The following is a 19849-nucleotide window of genomic DNA, read 5'->3' on the forward strand; positions in this document are numbered from 1 at the left end:
TTGCTACTTTTAGAAAAACAACACGAACAGCCACAAAATTACTAAAAATTCTGCAAAGAAGTACCTAAGATTTTTTTGTACTCATATGGGGTGCCAGGGATCGAACCTGGGTCAGCTAAATGCAATGTAAGTGCCCTACATGCTGTGCTACCACTTCAGCCCAAAGTACATAAGTTCTTAGAGTCAAGGGCAATAAATATCATAAAAGTTACACTTGCCTAAAATAACTTGCAAACTATATCGTCTTTTACAAATATTTGTAGTTGCTTATACAGTTTTGGATTAGTCTTGAAAATATTTAGTAGAATTAGCAATAAGGCTACCTGAGTTTTGAGTTTTCTTTATGGAAAGTCAGTTGATCAAATATCACCAAATTTTTAAATTCTCAGTATGGCTTTTGCTAGTCACAGTGCTCAGTGATTCCATACATATTTTTATTAGTTATGTTCTAAGCCTTCCTTGAAGAATGTCACAGAAGGTTGGAGAGATAGTGAAGCAGGTAAGGAGTTACCTTGCATGTGACTAACTGGAGTTCAATCCCTGGCACCATATATGGTTCCCTGAGGAGTGATCTCTATTTCTAGATATTATTTGTATCCCTAGATAGTGTAGTCCTCTTGGGTATGATCACTATCTAGAAATTTAAAATCAGGAACAACCCCCGAGAACAAAAAGTGTAGTCTCCAAAACAAACAATAAAAATAATATCATTTGGATTTGGGTGGTGTTTGCTTTAAATCTATATAATAATTTTGGTATGATGGTCATTTTGATGACATTGAATCTTCTAATCAATGAACATAGAATATTTTTCCACTTTCTAAGGTCCTCTTCTATTTCTTTTTTTTTCTCTACGGAAACCTTTTTGGGTCATTTTTAATTATTCATAATAAACAATACAAAATAAATTATTTAGCATCTGCCTTTGGGGCAGGCTTAGATGATGGTGGGAAAACTCAAAATAGTGGTGGTGGGAAGGTGTAATGGTGGTGGGATTGGTGTTGAAATACTGAATGTCACTAATTACTATGAATAACTCTCTGAAAATAAAATTAAAAAGTAAATAAATAAAAGATTGAGCCTTAGGGTCAGACTGGCAGTCTTCTAGGCTGACCCTAGTGCCTAGAGGTTCTCTGCCCAGAGGTAAGTCTCAAGAGAGACCTAAATGAGCCAGACAATTGAGATAAATCATTCAATCCATTCATCTGTCCATCTCTTGGCCACCAGTAAAAGTTATTCCTCCCTCTTCCCTCCCATTCTACCACTCACTATCTAGAAATTTAGTGCTCAGAAAAGGATTCAGCTGACTTTCTGCATGTGAAATCAAGGCCTGACTGCAAACAATCAGTAGAACTGATAACTATCTAAATACTTCAGGATACAGAAGAAAGCAAGTTTAATTATTATTTATTTATTTATTTATTTATTTATTTATAGTAAGGGCTACTTCTGGAGGTGTTCAGAGTTCATTAGGGCCACAACCAGCAGTGCTGGGGGAAAAGACAGGCAATGCGAAGCCAGGGACTGATCCCTGTGCCTCACACATGCACACCGTGTGCCCTGCCCCAAGGGCCCCAGGATAACCAATTTTAATGGAGCCAAATGATTCTACAGTAAAAGTTTATAAACATTCACACATACACACACACACACACACACAAACCTTGTGACTTTTCTGGGAACTGAAGAACTGAAGAAAGAGCAATGGGACACACATCCGTGGAGAGCCTCTTTCTGTACATTAATGGAGATCAGTATTTTGGTCTTTTGATCTCAACCCCATCTTCTTCTTCTTCTCAATGACTGGACTAATCTTCTTCCACTGACAATCAAGTTCTGCCTCGTCGTTGGTTTCCTTAAAGTTTCTGGTTTTCCACCCTTCAGACATCTTGATGCCATACTGGAACGCGGCTTTGAGCAAAGCCTCTTTGTTGTTCATATATTCACTGTAGTCCTCTTGGGTATCAAAGTCCCATCGGCTAAGGGTCCCTTCTTGTTACCCTGGTCCATTTTGCTGTAATGCATCTCCTCAACACTGTCCACAGACATATCATCTATCGTGGCTGGGTAACACTCGGCATAACTGTTGAACATCCCGAAGAAATCTCCAAGCTGCGTCTTCTTGTCCTCTGGCTTCTGCAACGATTCAGTGCCTTCCCAGCCAGTGGAACCAGAAAATTTTTCATTGATGGACTTGATCAAATCCTTGGCAGATGCAGGTCCTTTTGTCAACATCAATGGACTCATCATCCACTTTTGGCTTCTCGAAGTAGCTGTGTCTCTTTTTCTCCTCCTCCTCTCTCACGGTCCTGCTCCCGTTCTTGCTCCCATTCCCGTTCCCTCTCCTGCTCTCTGTCCCGGTCTCTGTCCCTTTCACAATCACGCTCCCTTTCTCAGTATCTTTCCCGCTCCTTGTCCCGGGGTGTCTTGGTTGTGGAAGGTACATAATCCCCAATGTTTTCAAATATATTCATGTCGGCCACAGGAGGCATCGTCTCTTCTAGCTTCCCTTTATCTTTCTTTTTGAGCTTCTTGTTACCGGTACCCTGCCTCAAGTAGGAAAGAATCTGTGTGAGCTTGCTGATGACAGTGTCATTTGTTGTCAGTGTGGTCTGTGCCTCCATGGTGGGGCAATCAGCCTTGCTGCCGATAAGAGTGGTGGGGATGTCTGTGTCTGCATACTCATGATCCAGGTCCACCACATAGGCCATGTGGCCTGGCAGGAACAGCTTATTCCATCCATATGCTTTGCTCTTGAAGAGCATACAGTAAACATTGCGGCCTAAACGTTGTTTTAAATTCAGTTTTGTTTTCAGGGTTCTCATCTATCTTGGTTTCCTTCTGGGGTTTTCCCATTAGTTCTTCCTCCTCTTTCTCCTTGCTGGCAATATCAGCTTGTACCTTCTGAAGCAGAGCAAAATCCAAGCCTTTCACCAAATGTGTATGTTCCATGTCACCACCCAAGAACTTGGACTCCTGGGTCAACTGTCTTCTTTTCTGTGCAGCTGATTTGTCTGCCTCAGCAGTGGGGCCCACTGTCCTGTAGTTTTCTGTGGTGCTGATCAGCTCAGTTTCCTCATAATCTTTGTTCACACCATCTCTTCGTTCCTTGGCCTGGTCCTGATACTTCTCTGCTAGCTCTTGCTCTCTCTCAATATCTTACTGGCAAAGCTTTGCATAATAACTTTTCTTTTTTCTTCTCCATGCAGCTGGATCCTCATCCTCGTTATACTCCCTTGGCATCTCATGATGACGTGATTTAGAGGGCGGTGCAGAGGTAGGTGCAGCCGTTGGGGTCATGAGAAGTTTTCTGGAATCTTCTTGGTGAGCTTATATTGGTGGAAGGAGTGAGGATCATCCACATCAAGGTCATCTGGGACCAAAGGATTAGAAAACGGCTCGCTATCTCGCTCTGGCATTTTGTCCGCATCCTTTTATCACCAGCCCTCTTCTATTTCTTTTATTAAATGGCATAGTTCCTCTCTTTTGTTATGTTGATTTTTTTTGGTCACTATTTTGTGTGGGGTCGTTCTAAAAATATTTTTCTAGCTTATTATTTCTGTATAGAATTGCAATAAATTGTTATATATCAGGCTGGAGCGATAGCACAGCAGGTAGGGCATTTGCCTTGCACATGATCAACCTGGGTCGCCTGGGTTTGGTTCCTCCACCCCTCTCAGAGCCCGGCAAGCTACTGAGAGTATCCCACCCGCAAGGCAGGGCCTGGCAAGCTCCCTGTGGTGTATTCACTATGCCAAAAACAGTAACAACAAATCTCACAATGGAAATGTTACTGGGCCCACTCCAGCAAATCGATGAACAACAGGAGGACAGGCTATAGTGCTACAGTGTTATATATTGATTTTGTAGCATGCTACTTTTCTCTCTTTTTAAAAAAATTTTTATTAGTGAACACCATGAGGTACAATTTGTAGACTTACAAATTTTTGTGCTTGGGTTTCAGTTATACAGTGATCGAGTACCCATCCCTCCACCAGTGCCCATTCTCCACCACCAATGATCCCAGTATCCCTCCCACTCCCCCATGCCCCCCATCCAACCCGCCTCTGTGGCAGGACATTCCCTTTTGTTCTCTCTCTCCTTTCAGGTGCTGTGTTTTGCAAAAGAGGCGCTGAGCAGCAATCACGTTCCATCTATAGTCTATTTTCAGCATAGCATGCTACTTTTCTGTATTTATTGTTTCTAAAACATTTTTAATAAACTTCTTGGAACTCTCTACATATATTATCATGTCATTTTCAAACTGTGACAGTTTGTTTGACTTCCTCTCCAAATTAGGTCCATTTTTTTTCTTGCCTTATTGATGTAGCTAGGATATGCAGTACTATACTGAATCATAATGGAAGAAGTAGACACCCTTGCCTGTGCATAATCTCAGAGGGAAAGCTTTATTTCTGTGTGTTTTTATTTTATTTTGGTATGATTTGAGGACCATATCTGGAGGTGCTCGTGTCTTACTCCTGGCTCTATGTTCAGGGATTGCTCTTGGCAGAACTCTGGAAATCTTAAGTTATGTCAAGGATTGAACCCAGTTCAGCAAGTTCCCTGTCTGCTGTATTATTATTTCAACCCCTGGAGTCAGATTTAAAAAAACAAAAAATTTAATTGAATCACTGTAAGATAGCAGTCATACAATGATCATACACCCATCCCTCCACCAGTGCACATTTTCCACCACCAACGTCCCCATACCTCCTGCCCCCGCCCATTCCAACCCTCCCCCTGCCTCTGTGGCAGACAATTTCCCCCATACTCTCTCTCTCTACTTTGTGGCATTATGGTTTGGTATACAGATACTGAGAGGCTATCATGTTTGGTCCTTTATCTACTTTCAGCTGGAGTCATGTTTTTAAGAAACTCAACATAAGGGATAAAGGGGTTGATATCAAGGATATACAAGGCACTGATTGAACTTTACAAAAAAAAAAAAAAGACCTCCTCCAACCCCATCAGAAAATGGGACAATGAAATGAACAGAAACTTTCTCAAGGAAGATACCCAAATGACCAAATGAAAAAATGCTCTTGAAAAAATGAAAAAATGTTCTTCATGACTAATTATCAGGAAGATGCAGATCAAAACAACAATGAGATCATCTCATACCATAAAGACTGGCTCACATCCAAAAGAACAAAAGCAACTGGTGTTGGAGTAAAGGACTCTCCTTCACTGCTGGTGGGAATGCCAACTGGTTCAGCCCTTTTGGAAAACAATATGGATGCTTCTCAAAAAATTAGAAATTGAGCTCCCATTTGACCCAGCAATACCACTTCTGGGAATATATCCCTTAGAGGCAAAAGAGTATAGTAGAAATGACATCTGCACCTGTATGTCCATTGCTGCACTGTTTATAATAGCCAAAATCTGGGAAAAAAACCTGAGTGCCCAATAACAGATGACTGGATAAAGAAACTTTGGTACATCTACACAATGGAATACTATGCAGCTGTTAGAAAAGATAAAGGCAATGACGTTTGCATACAAGTGGATCAACATGAAAAGTATCATGTTAAGTGAAATGAGTCAGAGAGGGACAGACATAGAAAGATTGTACTCATCTGTGGAATATAATGTAACATAATAGGAGACTAACACCCAAGAATAGTAGAGATAAGAACCAGGAAGTTTACTCCATGGCTTGGAAGCCAGCCTCAAATGCTGGGGGGAAAGGCCGCTCAGATAGAGACGGGAACACCAAGTAAAGGATGTTTGGAGGACCCGCTTGGGTTGGGAGATTCATGCCTAATGTAGACTATAGATCAAACACAATGGCCACACAATGCCTCTATTGCAAACTACAACACCCAAAAGGAAAGAGAGAACAAAAGGGAATGCCTGGCCACAGAGGCAGGGTGGGGTGGGGGTGGTGGGAAGATACTGGGATCATTGGTGGGAGAATGGAGGGATGGGTACTCGATCATTGTATGACTGAAATGCAAGCACGAAAGTTTGTAAGCATGTAACTGTACCTCACGTGATTCACTAATTTAAAAAGAAAGAAACTCAACAAACCTAAGTTTTTTGAGCATACACATGCATGCATAAATACACAAATGGAATGGAAATGGGATATTCTAAAGACTGTCAATAGATCTTTTAAGCAGCTAGAGGAAGAAGATATCTTAAACATATTGAGGTAAAATAAGAATAAAAATAAAACTCTTATCAATAATGAAGCAAAACAAAGGCAATGGAATAACCAAGAATTCTGTATCCAGCAAATATCTCTCAAAATAAAGACAAATAACAACTATTCCAAAATTAAAGATTTAGTGATTTGTTGTAACAGATATGCACTATAAGAAATATAACAAGAATCTCTTTGGGTTGAAGAAAAAGAAGATATTAAATAAAACTTTGGTCCTACAGAAAGAAATTAACAGTAAATATTCAAGAGCATTTTTTATTTTTAATTGTATTATTTAAATAAAACACTGACCATGTTTCACACATTTGCAGTTATACATAAAGAAAAAATTATGACAATAAGACATAAAGAGTAGGAAGAGAAAATGGAAAAAAATTGTATTTGATTCTCACATTGTGAAATAATGTGATGTTATTTAAAGGTAGCATGTGATATATCAAAAACATATTGCATGGCCAGGAAGAGAGCTCAGGTGATAAAGCATAAGCCTAGAGTGGTAAAACATCTTTTAAGCAACTAAAGGAAGAAGATATTTTAAATATACTGAGGGAAAATAAGAATAAAAATAAATCTCTTATCAATATAAGCAAAACAAAAAGACCCTACATTTGAGACCCTACATTTGATCCTTGACCTTGCATCGTGTGGGGAATGCAGGAAGGCCCTGGATCTACTATCAGAGATGCTCAGTCGTGGGGGAGGGTAAGGTGGGAGAGGGGGCTTGACAGGTGCTTGTGAACTGCCAGAACCACACCTGGGAGTGGAGGGAGAATTTAACTCAGGGTCTCACCCATGCTTTGCATGTGCTCTACTACTTGAATCACACCTCCAGCCTCTGGAAGGGGTTTGGGGGTGAGGGAGGGGAGTAAATATTTCTTTATTATCTCATTCTGTTTGGGGACGATATTAAGCTAATTAAGCTAGGCCACAACATAGTTTAGCCTAGGACTATGTTCAAGGTTCCATCCTAGAGTGAGGGTAAGAAACATCTTTGCTCTAGGGCTTTTACTACAACCAAAGGAAGATGGGAAAATAAATGTTAGTGGAATATGAGGAACCAGTTTAAGGGGACACAATGATTTTAATTCAGGCAGTTCTCCAGTGGATTTTGGAGATGACAGAGGTAAACTTAAACATTTCAATATGTACTAGGAGAGTTTTACAACACTAGCTAGTAGAAAGTGTGTGGAGGTGGCAACAGAGAGAGTTCTAGAGTTCTGTCTTTGTTCATGTGGAGTCTGAGGGCCTAGGAAGATTCCCCTGAGAAAGTGACCATGATCTGACATCTGAGTGGGAAATAACTAAGTTACTGAAAAGAAGTGAAACCTCAAGTCTTCAAGGCAAAGGAAACGATTGGTGCAAAGATCTGTGACAGGAAAGAGCTATGCAAAGTAGAGGAACAGAAATCACACAACTAGGTCAAGACACAAAATAGTGAAACTAGGATTAAAGAGGATGTGAAAGGAAGAAGAACCTTGCAGATTATGGTCTTGTAGCTCATGTCAGTGATTATGGTCTCTGCTTTAGAAAAGCAATTTCAGGAATTCTGGCAAAGAGTTAGGATGGTGATGAGGCTGTGGGTGAAGGTGCAGGAGGAATGTGGATTCAAGAGAAATTTTCAAAAGAGGAAAAAGAATCGAATTGCTGATACTGGACTGATGGTGGAAGAGTTGTCCAGGGTTCCTGACTCCCCCGAGGATTCTTCCCAGCCCTCCCCCAATGCTCTAATGCTCTGATCACTGTTGCCTTGTTCTTTCTGTGTGAGGATGAGAGAAGTGGGGAGACATGCGTCAAGATAGATGCCATTATCTCATCACTGCCCATTTAAAAGGAGGGTTTAGATATATATTTACAGCATTCAGCCGAAGAGAAGGACAACATGGAGGGCGGGATCCACAGATCCCTAAGGGAAAAAAAAACAGGTTCCAAAAAGAGCCAAGATCATCGGGAAGCCCCAGATGGGGTAGGTACCGCATCCCGCCTCCCCCAGATGGAACCCCGGTGATCAGAAGCCTCTACAAGCACAGCTCGAGTATGCGGGAACTAGGACTTTTTCTCAAATCTGCCGGGACTACAACTCCCAGGTAACCTCAGATTCCGGAAGTCACGCCCACAGCCCGCCCCCCAGCACCATATTTACAGCATTCAGCCGAAGAGAAGGACAACATGGAGGGCGGGATCCACAGATCCCAAAGGAAAAAAAAAAACAGGTTCCAAAAAGAGCCGAGATCATCGGGAAGCCCCAGATGGCGTAGGTACCACATCCCACCTCCCCCAGATGGAACCCCGGTGACCAGAAGCCTCTACAACCACAGCTCGTGTATGCGGGAACTAGGACTTTTCCTCAAAACTGCACGGCTGCTTATGCGGCCGCGCGACATCTCTCTATATACAAAGTGATCCATGGGAAGTAAACCACCCAACGTTTCTCTCTGAAAATCATAGTTAAGTTTGGAGCACGGCCACAGCCCCAGAAACACAAGGACTTAATGCATAACCCAGCAGCTTGGAGCAGAAAAGTGAACGGGCTATGCGTTAATCCAGGCCATCATGACTGCCTGGAGGGGAAAGGGTGTTGCCCCATTCGCCCTCTCCTCTCTGGAAAGAAAGATGGCGGCCACATGGGAGCCTTGTGGACAGCAGGCATGAGCCGGGGGAGTGGGGGCGACTAAAACCTCATGGGAAGGGGAGCGTTCCGGTCCGTCCTTCACACCCTACCGAGGTCACCAGTTGCCCCCCACGAGCAGCTCTCCAGCACGGCCACAGCCCCAGAAGCACAAGGACTTAATGCAGAACCCAGCAGCTTGGAGCAGAAAAGTGAAAGGACTATGCATTAATCCAGGCCATCAAGTCTGCCAGAGGGGAAAGTGTGTTGCCCCATTCGCCCTCTCTTCTCTGGAAAGAAGGATGGCGGCCGCATGGGAGCCTTGTGGACAGCAGGTATGAGCCGGGGGTGTGGGGGCGACTAAAACCTCATGGGAAGGGGGGCGTTTCGGTCCGCCCTTCATGCCCTACCAAGGCCACCAGTTGCCCCCCACTAGCGGCTCTCTAGCACGGCCACGACTCCAGAGCACAGAAACCAATTTCTTAACTATCTGACTTTCAGTAGAAATACTTCCAGGGTCAATAAGTAAAATAGCAGAAATCCAAAACCAACATTTAATTCTTGAACCCAGCTGTAGAAAGCAAATCACTTCACAATGCTTTTTCATTATGTCTGATTTGGGGGGGGGTAAACTCTAAATAATAGTGGTGAATCTTTTATTGAAACAATGAATCTAATCAAAGCAGATAGAGTGTTAACTAGAATTCATCTACCCCACAGGGACTGGGAGGGGTGGGGGTGGGGTTTTATTGGGGTTCTTCATGGTAAAAAATAAGTTGTGGTAAAGGGAAATGTGTTTGATATTTGCATGACTGAGATTTGTAACCTTTCCCACGGTGATTTGATATTTGTAACCTTTCCCACGGTGATTCAATAAATAAATAAATAAATATAAAAAAAATAATAAATAAAAGGAGGGTTTATTTAGAGATTGGGTGAATGTGGAAACAGAGACCCCACTGGAAAGGCCAGGAAGGTGAGGAGGAGAGAAAGACAATGGGAGAGGCTGAGAACACTGGCATAAAATATTGAGATGTGCTAATCACAAAGAATATTAGCTAATCACTCCAATCTTTTTTTAAAATTTTTTTATTTTTTAATGAATCACTGTGAGGTACAGTTATAGACTTACAAACTTTTGTGCTTACGTTTCAGTCATACATGATCGAGTACCCATTCCTCCACCAGTGCCCATTCTCTACCACCAATGTTCCTTGTATCCCTCCAAACCTCCCCCCCCATGGCAGACATTCCCTTTTACTCTCTCTCTCTCTCCTTTAGGGTATTGTGGTCTGCAGTGCAAGTATTGAATGACTATCATGGTCAGTCTTTAGACTACTTTGGCATGCATCTCCCATCCCCAGCAGGCCCTCCAAACACCCTTTACTTGGTGGTCCCTTCTCTATCTGATCTGCCTTTTCCCCCAGCATGTGAGGCCAGCTTCCAAGCCATGGAGCAAACCTGCTGGTACTTATCTCGACTATTCTTGGGTGTTAGTCGCCCATTCTGGTACCTCAAACTCCAGTGTTTATACTGGAGTTTATACTCCACAAATGCAGTCACTCCAATCTTATCAACATACAACTGAGAACATTAATTTTCATTCTTCATGATGTAGTAGATATAGTAAGTGAAGTACTTGGACCTGCAGAAATATTGAAAAGCACCAAAGTTTATAAAGCAAATGAAACCACCAATCATCTTTTCGCCTAGAGACAGTTGCTACTGAGGCAGAAGATGAGGTACCTTCCATCTTTTCTCTTCGTATCTAGTATCAGGATCACACTTGGCAGAGCCCTGGTGATGGTGGTCAAGTTGGAGGGTCACAGGAGGTTACACCGCCAAGATGGGGAGTGGGAGGTTTGAGGTACCAGGGATCAAACACAGGGCTTTCTCTCATTTGGCATTTTAAATGGTCAGAGTTATAAGAACAACATATTCTACCCTGCTTGTAATATATGCATATATCTAAACTACAGAGCCATGAATACTGAAGCATGAAATCTCAACTACAGTGATTCATTTTTAAATTATGCCTGTTAAGGAGGCAGGCTGGGTGGGGGAAGGGCACCTGGGGGCATTGGTTGATACTGATGGCATAGATGTTGAAACATTGCTTGAAAATCTAACATGAAACGATTGTAAATCGTGGTGCCTAGATATTTTAAATTAAACAATTAATTAAATTGCAGCTATAGGGTTCCCACGTACTGTTTCAATTCCGCAACGAAACAGGAAGTTTTCGTGCCAGTTTTGGCAAACACGGGTTTGTTCATGTATGAACTTCAAGGACCCAGCTAGGGTTCTTGGCACCTCAAAAGAGCTAACTGCACGGGCGACCTTCCTTTCTCTGATAAAGGGAGCAGGAGACAAGACTGCAAGACCTGCCTAAGCTTATCAGGGCTTGGAACCGGGCAGCCAAGGATCAAAAGCTCCGCCCTGCGCTAGGCTGGGGCGGGGCCTCTCGGCAGGGTCTCGGGGCGGGGTTAAACCCTGGCGGACTTCAGGCTCTGGCAGCTGGTTGCACAGCGGGAGCCGGGTGCAGAAACCCACGCTCAGAGACATGAGGTGGCTGCTCTTCCTTCTGCTCTGTGAGCTTCACCAGATCTGGGCGAGTTCTGAGGGTGAGCTTCCACATCCCGCAGAGGGGAACAAGGAGAGAGACTCCTGATGGAGAGGGATTCTTCGCGGAAACCATGAACCCACCTGCAGGATCCTGCTGGAACTCTTCCTGCCTTTGACTCCGGTTTAGGCTTGGGCTCCAGGTGCAGGGATGGGGAGAGCTGCTCTTAGTTAGTTAGACACGCTCCCCATGCCTTTGCCCAATCTGGTTTTTTTTTTGTTTGTTTGTTTGTTTGTTTTCTCTTTTCCTCCCCCCTTCCTTCTCTTGCTTCCCTTTACATTTATCCCTCATCCACCCCCCACCCCTTCCCGCCGTTCCCCATGCTCTGCAGATCTTCCCTGTCTCCCAACCTCTCAAGGGACTGTGCCCTTCCGCTGTCTCCAGATCTCGTCCTTCGCCAACAGCAGCGGGTGGCGCACAGATATATCCTTGTGGCTGGGAGAGCTGTTGACCCACACTTGGAAGAATGACTCCAACTCTTTCCGCTTCCTGAAGCCTTGGTCTCAGGGCACATTCACACACAAGCAGTGGCAGAAATTACAACATCTATTTCAAGTTTATCGGAGCAGCTTCACCAGGGACGTGCAAGAATTCGCCAAAATGCTGCAAGTAAACTGTGAGCTGAGGGATGGGTTGCTGCTCACCCTGTCCTGCACCCCCCTCCCCCCTCCTCCAGATCTTCCCCTGAGACCTTCTGAGTCCCCAGCCTAGCTAGGTAACTTGCCCAAGGGCAGAGTGGAGCAGAAGCCATACCTAGAGATTGGCCCTCCCGGTGAGATACTCTTTCCCTCTACCCTCTAATCCCACTAATCCCACTTCCACCTCAGAGTTTCTAGACTCTGATTTCTCATTCTCCAGTTCCCCTTCTCTCCTTGCTTTGAGTCCCCAGACTGACGAGTTTCTCCTTAATTTCTTTCAATCCTTTAAACATGTCTCAGTCTCTGTTCATTCCTCTCCTCAGATCCCTTTGATATCCAGATGTATGTTGGATGTGATGTGAAGCCCAAAAGTTCTCCAGAAGTCTTCCTCCATGTAGCATTTCAAGGAACAGAGATCCTGAGTTTCCAAGGAACCTGTTGGGTGCCAGCCCCAGATGCCCCACAATGGGTGGACAAGGTCTGTGAAGTGATGAACCAAGACCGGGGGACCAGGGAGACAGTGCAGTGGCTCCTCAATGACACCTGTCCGGAGTTTGTCAGAGGCATCGTAGAGATGGGAAAATCAGAGTTGGAGAAGCAAGGTCAGTGTGCATTTGGCTCCTGCCAGGGTTTGCACTTCATGGCACATCAGAGGAAGAGGGGGTTCAGGAGGAAGCAAGGTACAGACCCACACATGGAGGAATGACTCTGACACCCCCCCCCCCCCCACTTCCTGAAGCCTCGGTCTCAGCATTCATTCACCCACACTGCAGAGGTGCTGATTCACACACTGAATTCCCTTTGGGTTTCAGTAATCAAATTCAACAAACATTGAGTGTCTGATTGGATTCCTGTTTGAGTGAAAAGACGGGAAGACAGATTAGATTTGATGTATGCTTGGTGTTGTACAGCTGACATGGGAGGCCTGGAAGACAGAGTGGGGGTCTGGAGAAATCTGGATCAGTATGGGGGATGGATTTTGGGGAAAGCATTTTAATGAAGCTGACACAAATAAATGGAGTATGTGAGAGGTTTAAAGGTGACATACACGAGCCTACTATGAGGCTGGGAGCCTGGAATGCAGGCTCCTCACTCTAACATTACCCCCATTGCCTTGTTGGATGCAGTGAAACCTGTGGCTTGGCTATCTCGTGGCCCCGCCCTTGGTCCTGGTCGATTGCTGCTGGTGTGCCATGTCTCAGGATTCTACCCTAAGCCTGTGCAGGTGACATGGATGAGGGGTGAGCAGAAGCAGCCCGGCACTCAGCAAGGGGATATCCTGCCCAATGCAGATGGGACATGGTCTCTCCAAGTATCCCTGGATGTCGTGTCTGGGGAAGCAGCAGGCCTGACATGCCACATTAAACACAGCAGTCTTGGAGACCAGGACATCATTCTCTACTGGGGTGAGAAAGAACTGGGGCCATGGAAGGAGAATCCACAGCTTAGAGAGAAAAACTGGGAGGAAGACTGGGAGTTGGCACCCCCAACCAGGTTCAGGGATGAGATTCCTAGTCAGAAGAGCTGGAAGAAGAGGATTCCCGGACAGGAAAGATAGAACTCCAACAAGAAAGACAATACTAAAAATGTACAGTTCCTAGCAGATTAAGAATCCCAGGAGAACTTGTGCCCCAGGAGAGAGTATTAGGAACTTTCAGAAAGTAGCTCTATTTTATTATAAGTGTCCAGACGAGGGTCTAGGGGATATGGACTCAGGAATGATCCTTTGCTGAGAAATGCCCTTTGTTCCTCCAAACAGAGGTGAAGCATGTCTCTGTGGGTTTGATCGTGCTGGTAATACTGTTGCTGCTCCTGATTGGTGGAGGCTTATTCATCAGGTTTAAGAAGCCCTGGTAAGTCTCCCTTATCATTGCTCCTACACTCAAACCCCTCCGTATTTTCTCTCCCTTTGAACCTCTGTCCCCTTTGTCTCAGTGGTCTCTCTCTTTCTATTCTCTTACAGCTCCTATCAAGATATTTTATGACTTTCCTGTCTTTCTGGAACACAAAATGTCAAGTTCCTAACTTCTGTGCTCAGGAATGAAGGTGAAGGAGCAGGTACCTCTAAGAAGCAGGGAACTATCACAAGGCAACTGTTCTCGCACTCTTTTAGTGTTTTATCTATGAAGAGTTGAGTTCTCTTTCCTTAAACTACAAGTTTATAAACCCATTGGCTCTGCAAAGAGGGAAGTACAAACTCAGCTACCTCTCAGGGACAAACAGCTAAGAACCAACGCACGTAAAGGCATGTGATTACTGTTTGGTGGAGTCCGCGGTGAACTACAAAGCATTTGTCCTGCTGAAGGAAGTAGATCCACATGCTAATGTTTACTTATAAAGTATGACCCTGCTTGGCTTTAATCTGCATTTTCTAAGTAAAGTAATATCTGGATTTTCATATCAATAAAACTGATAGTAAGATGTTGACTCAAATTTTTATAAACACTTTGGTTAAATACCCCAAATCTCATTTATAAAAAGTTTGTCCAGACTGACATCTTGGCAGTTATAGGAAATTGTTTCTGTTGTGAATTTCAATTTATAAAAAAAAAGAACATTTTTTGTTTCAAAGGAAGTTAAGTTGTAGGGAACAGAGGTGTTTCAATCTTTAACTTGAAGTTACGTCAAGAGAAAAAGTCTCATTTTAATGTGCATTATAATTGGAAGGCTACTCTAGAGAGGAATATTTCTCTCAATTCAAATGGTCAATCATGAACAACAATCAGGAGCTTAGTGATAGTTAGTGATAGTGTCTGCTCTGCTTTGCAAGTGCACGGTTTTGAGTTCAATCCTGACCTGCCCCCCACACCCAGACACTGGCTTCTGAAATGCAAAAACAAACAAACAAACAAACAAAAAAGCATGGCCTCTGAAATGAATAACACAAAGAATAAAGATAGTCATAAAGTTATACTCCTTGACATGGTCCCAACACATTCTGCTTCTTCTAAAATAAGCACTGCAGCACTGTCCTGGGAGCTTACCAGACTCTGCTGTGTGGACAGGATACTCTCAGTAGCTTGCCCGGCTCTCCAAGAGGGATGGAGGAATTGAATCCTGGTCAGCCGCAAAAGTGCAAGGCAAATGCCCTACCCGCTGTGCTATCTTTCCAGCCTGTTCTAAAATAAGATAATCATTAAAATGTCTCTTGGGTGAACTACAACAATCTTACACAATCTTACACACTTTCCTCGAAGAAAACATTTTTGGATAATTTTTAGCCACTTTTTTTATAACAAGCAATACAAAATAAATTACTTTGGTTCTTCTTAGGAGGCAGGGTTTGGGTTTGGGATGGAAACATTTAAAATATGGTGGTGAGAAGGTGCAATGGTGGTGGGATTGGTGTTCAAATATTAAATGTAATCAATTATTGTGGACAACTTTATATAAATAAATAGCACTGTAGCACTGTAGCACTGTCCTCCCGTTGTTCATTGATTTGCTCGAGCTGGCCCAGTAACGTCTCCATTGTGAGACTTGTTGTTACTCTGTTTGGCATATTGAATACGTCACGGATAGTTTTTTTTAAAAGATAATTAAAGAAGACAGTGTATGAAAATGACCGCACCCACTTATGCAGATATAAGCTGGAGTGATGCCGACTCAGCAGTGTGCTCTGTCCGTAGCTTAGAGAACAGGAGACTTAGAGCAACAGCAGGCATTCCTGCTGTGAGGAAGTGAGAAGGCAGGTCAAATCCGAGAAGTAATCTCTCAACAGTCTGGACCCTTGAATGTATAGAAAGAGACTGAATTAATAGCACTGTAGCACTGTAGTACTGTCCTCCTGTTGTTCATCAATTTGCTCAAGCAGGCCCAATAATGTCTCCATTGTGAGACTTGTTGTTACTGTGTTTGGCATATCGAATACATCACGGTGAGCTTGCCAGGCTTTGCCTTGCAGGCAAGATACTCTCGGTAGGAACTAATAGCTATCTTCATAAATAATTTTCTGGGCCTCAACAATAGTACAGTGGGTAGTATGCTAACCTTACATGCAGCCAACCCAGGTTCAATTCTTGGGCATCCCATGTGGTCCCTCAAGTACCACCAGGAGTGATCCCTGAGTTCAGAGTCAAGAGTAAACCTTGAGCACCATGGTGGGGCCCCCAAACAAACAAAATTTCCCCTTTTTTCTCCCTACAGTTTTGGGTGTGGGGGAGCACACTCAGTAATACTCAGAAATACTCCCAGCTCTGTGCTTTGTGCGTGTGTGGGCGGGGTGGGGGGGGGTGGTTGGCACTCCTGCTGCTTAGAGGACCGTGCAGTGCTGGAGATCAAACCTGGGACTCCTGTATGCAAAGTGCCCTCCTGTCATTTAAGCTGTCTCCTTGCTCTCTGCTTGCCTTTTTTAGCTTGTTCTATGGCTTCAGTGACCAGGTGTCTCACTCTTTCTCTCTCAAACACACACACAACACACACCAACACACACACACACACAAACACACACACTTTGTTGCATGCTTACAGAGGAGTCCATGTGGTGCCTGCACACTTAGCCCTGGTACTCACCAGAGGCAGCACACTTTCTCTTGCAGTGCTCCTAAACATGCTGACTGGGAGCCACACTCCTTTAAGCTGTGCTTTTTCACTTTATGTTTGTCAAGTTCACTTGGTTGGTGTGGTGTTCACAGGTGCTCATGGCAGGTCACAGACACTCTGGGGTTGCAGTTCTTGCACACATTTGGCCACAGTGCTCCGAATTTCTCACAGTTTCTTGTGATGTTGATGGTCCCAAGCAACAGAATTGATGGGACTACACTTGGCACCTGTTGGTGTTACTGGGGATCTTGACTCATTCTTGGAAGGCAGTTCTTTTATGCCATCACTTTAACTCTGTTAGAGACTTTGTTTGAGAATATGATCTGGCATCATCTCTGGTGGACTTCGAGGCCTGAACCTAGGATTTGGGTGAAGGACCTGCTAGATTCTGAATCAGTGGTTCCCAATCCACAGTCTTCTGACCGGGAACCTCATCTTGTAAGTTGCAAATAGCTTTGGTGTGTAAACTCACACAAAGTAGGGGGCACGGCACCCACACGGCGGCGGCTCTATCTCTCCCACCACCCGCGTTCGGTAGTCTCACCCTTCTACCACCCCGGAGAGGTCGATGGCGATGGTCAGGCAGAGGAAGGAACGAGGGCCAGGCTGGTAGGTATTAGTCATAGTTTATTCTGATTCTCTCCTCATCTGTCTCTCTATCTCTGCCCCCATTCTTCCTCCCCCAGCTACTTCATTCTCCTTCTCCACCCCCCTTCATCCTCCTCTCTCTTCTGATCCTCTCTGAACTCTCTTCTTCCTTCTGCCTTCTGTCTCACTCCTACAGTACAGTTAAATCCTCTCTCCATGAGGAATTGGAGAAAACAATTACATAGGTGTGGTCACAATCAATAGGGGTGGAGATCAATAGGGGTAGAAATCTTAGCCTCAGGGAAGACCGCTCCTAGGACAGATCCTCCCTCAGCAGGAGGACCCACCCTAGAGCAGAATCCCATGGGCGTGCCTCTCCTCTCCTTGTCCGACAAGTGTACAAGAATATAATATAAATCATTTTGTATGGATACAGTAAGAAATGTCTTAAACTTATAGAATTGCACTCCTAGGGCCATCTTGATCTCAGACTACGGTGCTCAGGCCAGATAGTCTTTCCCACCCCTAGCAGGATCCTAGTCTTGTCGTTACCTTGGATCATGACAGCATTTGTCCATGATCAAACTCTTAACTTATAGTTAAGAATCGTGGCACTTTGGCCTGGCCCATTTCGCTGCCAGGGTAGCTCACTGCTTGCCCTGGGTCCATTCAGTCCCTCGTCGGGACCCTGCTTTTGGGGTGTTAGGAACTAAGGGCAACTGAGGCTTAAGTCGAGAAAGATGCCCAGGAGTGAATAATATTCAAGGCCAATCAAATCCTAAATTACAAAGCATAATGTTAACGGTCTTCCTGTATCTATACAAAAAGGATATTACTTTAAAGTAAACTATTCACAAGGCATAAGGAGAGGAGAAAGGCAATATTTCACTCATACATATAAAATCATAGATTTCTGGGAAACTGATCTTACAAATTAACAAAGTCTGATTAAGGGGAAAGCTGATTAACTGGGTGGGAAGGAGAGCATAGGAAAGACTGTTTACATGTTTACATGTAAACACAATGGAAGTGGAAGTGCCTCTGGAGCACTGAGGTGGGTGTAACCAGATTGATGGGTGTAACCAGATTAATGGGTGTAACCAGATAAAACCTAAGCTTCTTGAAGGACAAAGCAATGTTACCCAACACTTTGGGCCTCACCTCAGACCAACAGTCAATGAGAAATCTTGGAAATGGAGCCCAAGATTGACTTTGGGTTATTCAGAGAAAACTTCATGGAGAGAAGGGAATTTGAAGCAAGAATCAGAGAGACAGCAATGTGAACCAGTAAGTGCACCCAATATCAAAATAGGCATGCCATGTTCTCACTCTCCTCTGGTGTAAAGAATCTTCGTCTGGATTATGTTCTAACTATATAAAAGTTCAGTGTCCTCCAACTTTCTATTTAGGGTGTTTTGAAGCCACACTCTGAGATGCTTAGGACTTACTCCTGGCTCTGTGCTCAGGGATCACTCCTAAAGTTACTTGGAGGATCATATGGGGTGCCTCAGATTAAACCAGAGTCAGCTAAATTGCAAGGCAGGCCCCTTATCCCCTGTACTATCTCTTCAGTGTCCCCAAATTCATATTTTTGAAAAAAATTTTTTTTGCATTTTTGGGCCACATTCAGTGCTCAGGGCTTATCCTGGCTCTGCACTCAAGATTCACACCTGTCAGGCTCAGAGGACCATGTGGGGTGTTCAATCCATGATGGCATTCAATCCACATCAGCTACATGAAAGACGAGCATCTTAACCACTGTACTATTGCTCCATCCCCAGTACTTTTAAGTTTTTATACTCAAGGTGATGGCGATGGTACAAGGAGTTGAGGTATTTGCAAGTTGAATAGGACATGAGGGATGAGGTGACATGAACAGAATTAGTGCCATTATAAGAGTCATTATGCCATTTCTACCATGTAAAGACACAGCAATAAGATGCTAACATAAATCTGAAAGCATATCTCCTGCCTGGCCCACAAACAAAATGGCCCAAAGCAGAGGTACAGGCCATAGTTGTGAAGTGCCTCCCGAGTCCTGCAACTAAACAGTCCTACCCAGAGGCACAGACCACAGGGCTGGGCATGAAATTCCTATTTTTTCCTCACCAACTTGTGGAAGAAGTGACTTGTAAGCTGTCTGCAGGCTCTTGGGACCCTGTCCAGGTGTTTCCCTAGGAGCCCTGTACAAAAAAGCCCAAAATAGAGGCACAAGTCACAGAACTAGGCATGAAATTCTTGGGTTTTTTTCCCTCACAAACAGGAAGAGAGAGGAATAGCTTGGTCAGCCTCCTCACAGTCCCTTCTAGGTGCTTTCATCAGAGCCTCACAAACAAAACCACCTGACCCAAAGGCACAAGTGTTAGGCTGCTAGTCCCTTCTTCCTACCCTCACAGATTAAACACTTCCCATCCCCACAAACAAAACTTCGACCCAGATCCAGAGGCACCTATAACACAGACCTTTGGTTGATACCCAAACCAAAGGCACTGGGGGTGAAATTTCTGCTTTTCCTCACAAACAGGACTAAGTGAATGTGGGGTTCTGTAAAACTCGTTGAGGGCAGCCAGGGGGTGGCCCCGGCGGCTCTTCCCCTGGCCGCCCAGGTTCTGGGGGGCCAGACGGCTCACCCAGCCGGGGCAGCCTGGGACATGGGGCAGAAGGTGGACGAAATGAGGGCCAAG

General features: G+C 44.3%; 1 protein-coding gene and 1 pseudogene across 1 annotated transcript; one reads left to right on the forward strand and one right to left on the reverse strand.

Moving 5' to 3' along the window:
• Positions 1-1751: 1751 nt before the first annotated feature.
• Positions 1752-3419, reverse strand: LOC130031886 (protein Red-like; annotated as a pseudogene).
• A 7918-nt stretch (positions 3420-11337) lies between these two features.
• Positions 11338-14435, forward strand: CD1D (CD1d molecule). The gene is made up of 6 exons (XM_056123546.1): positions 11338-11398; positions 11747-12013; positions 12359-12637; positions 13163-13441; positions 13795-13888; positions 13999-14435. Exons 1-6 carry the CDS (start codon positions 11338-11340, stop codon positions 14018-14020), a joined length of 1002 nt encoding a protein of 333 aa, XP_055979521.1. The 3' UTR covers positions 14021-14435.
• The last annotated feature ends 5414 nt before the right edge of the window (positions 14436-19849 follow it).

Source organism: Sorex fumeus, unplaced genomic scaffold (assembly GCF_029834395.1).
Source record: "Sorex fumeus unplaced genomic scaffold, SorFum_2.1 ptg000047l, whole genome shotgun sequence".
NCBI lineage: Eukaryota > Metazoa > Chordata > Mammalia > Eulipotyphla > Soricidae > Sorex > Sorex fumeus.

Excerpts from the sequence above, each read along its gene's own strand:
- CD1D (XM_056123546.1), top strand. The coding sequence starts at position 11,338 with ATGAGGTGGCTGCTCTTCCTTCTGCTCTGTGAGCTTCACCAGATCTGG. Across the intron at positions 12,014-12,358 it reads CAAAATGCTGCAAGTAAACT|ATCCCTTTGATATCCAGATG; the intron begins GTGAGCTGAGGG and ends TCCTCTCCTCAG. Across the intron at positions 13,442-13,794 it reads GGACATCATTCTCTACTGGG|AGGTGAAGCATGTCTCTGTG; the intron begins GTGAGAAAGAAC and ends TCCTCCAAACAG.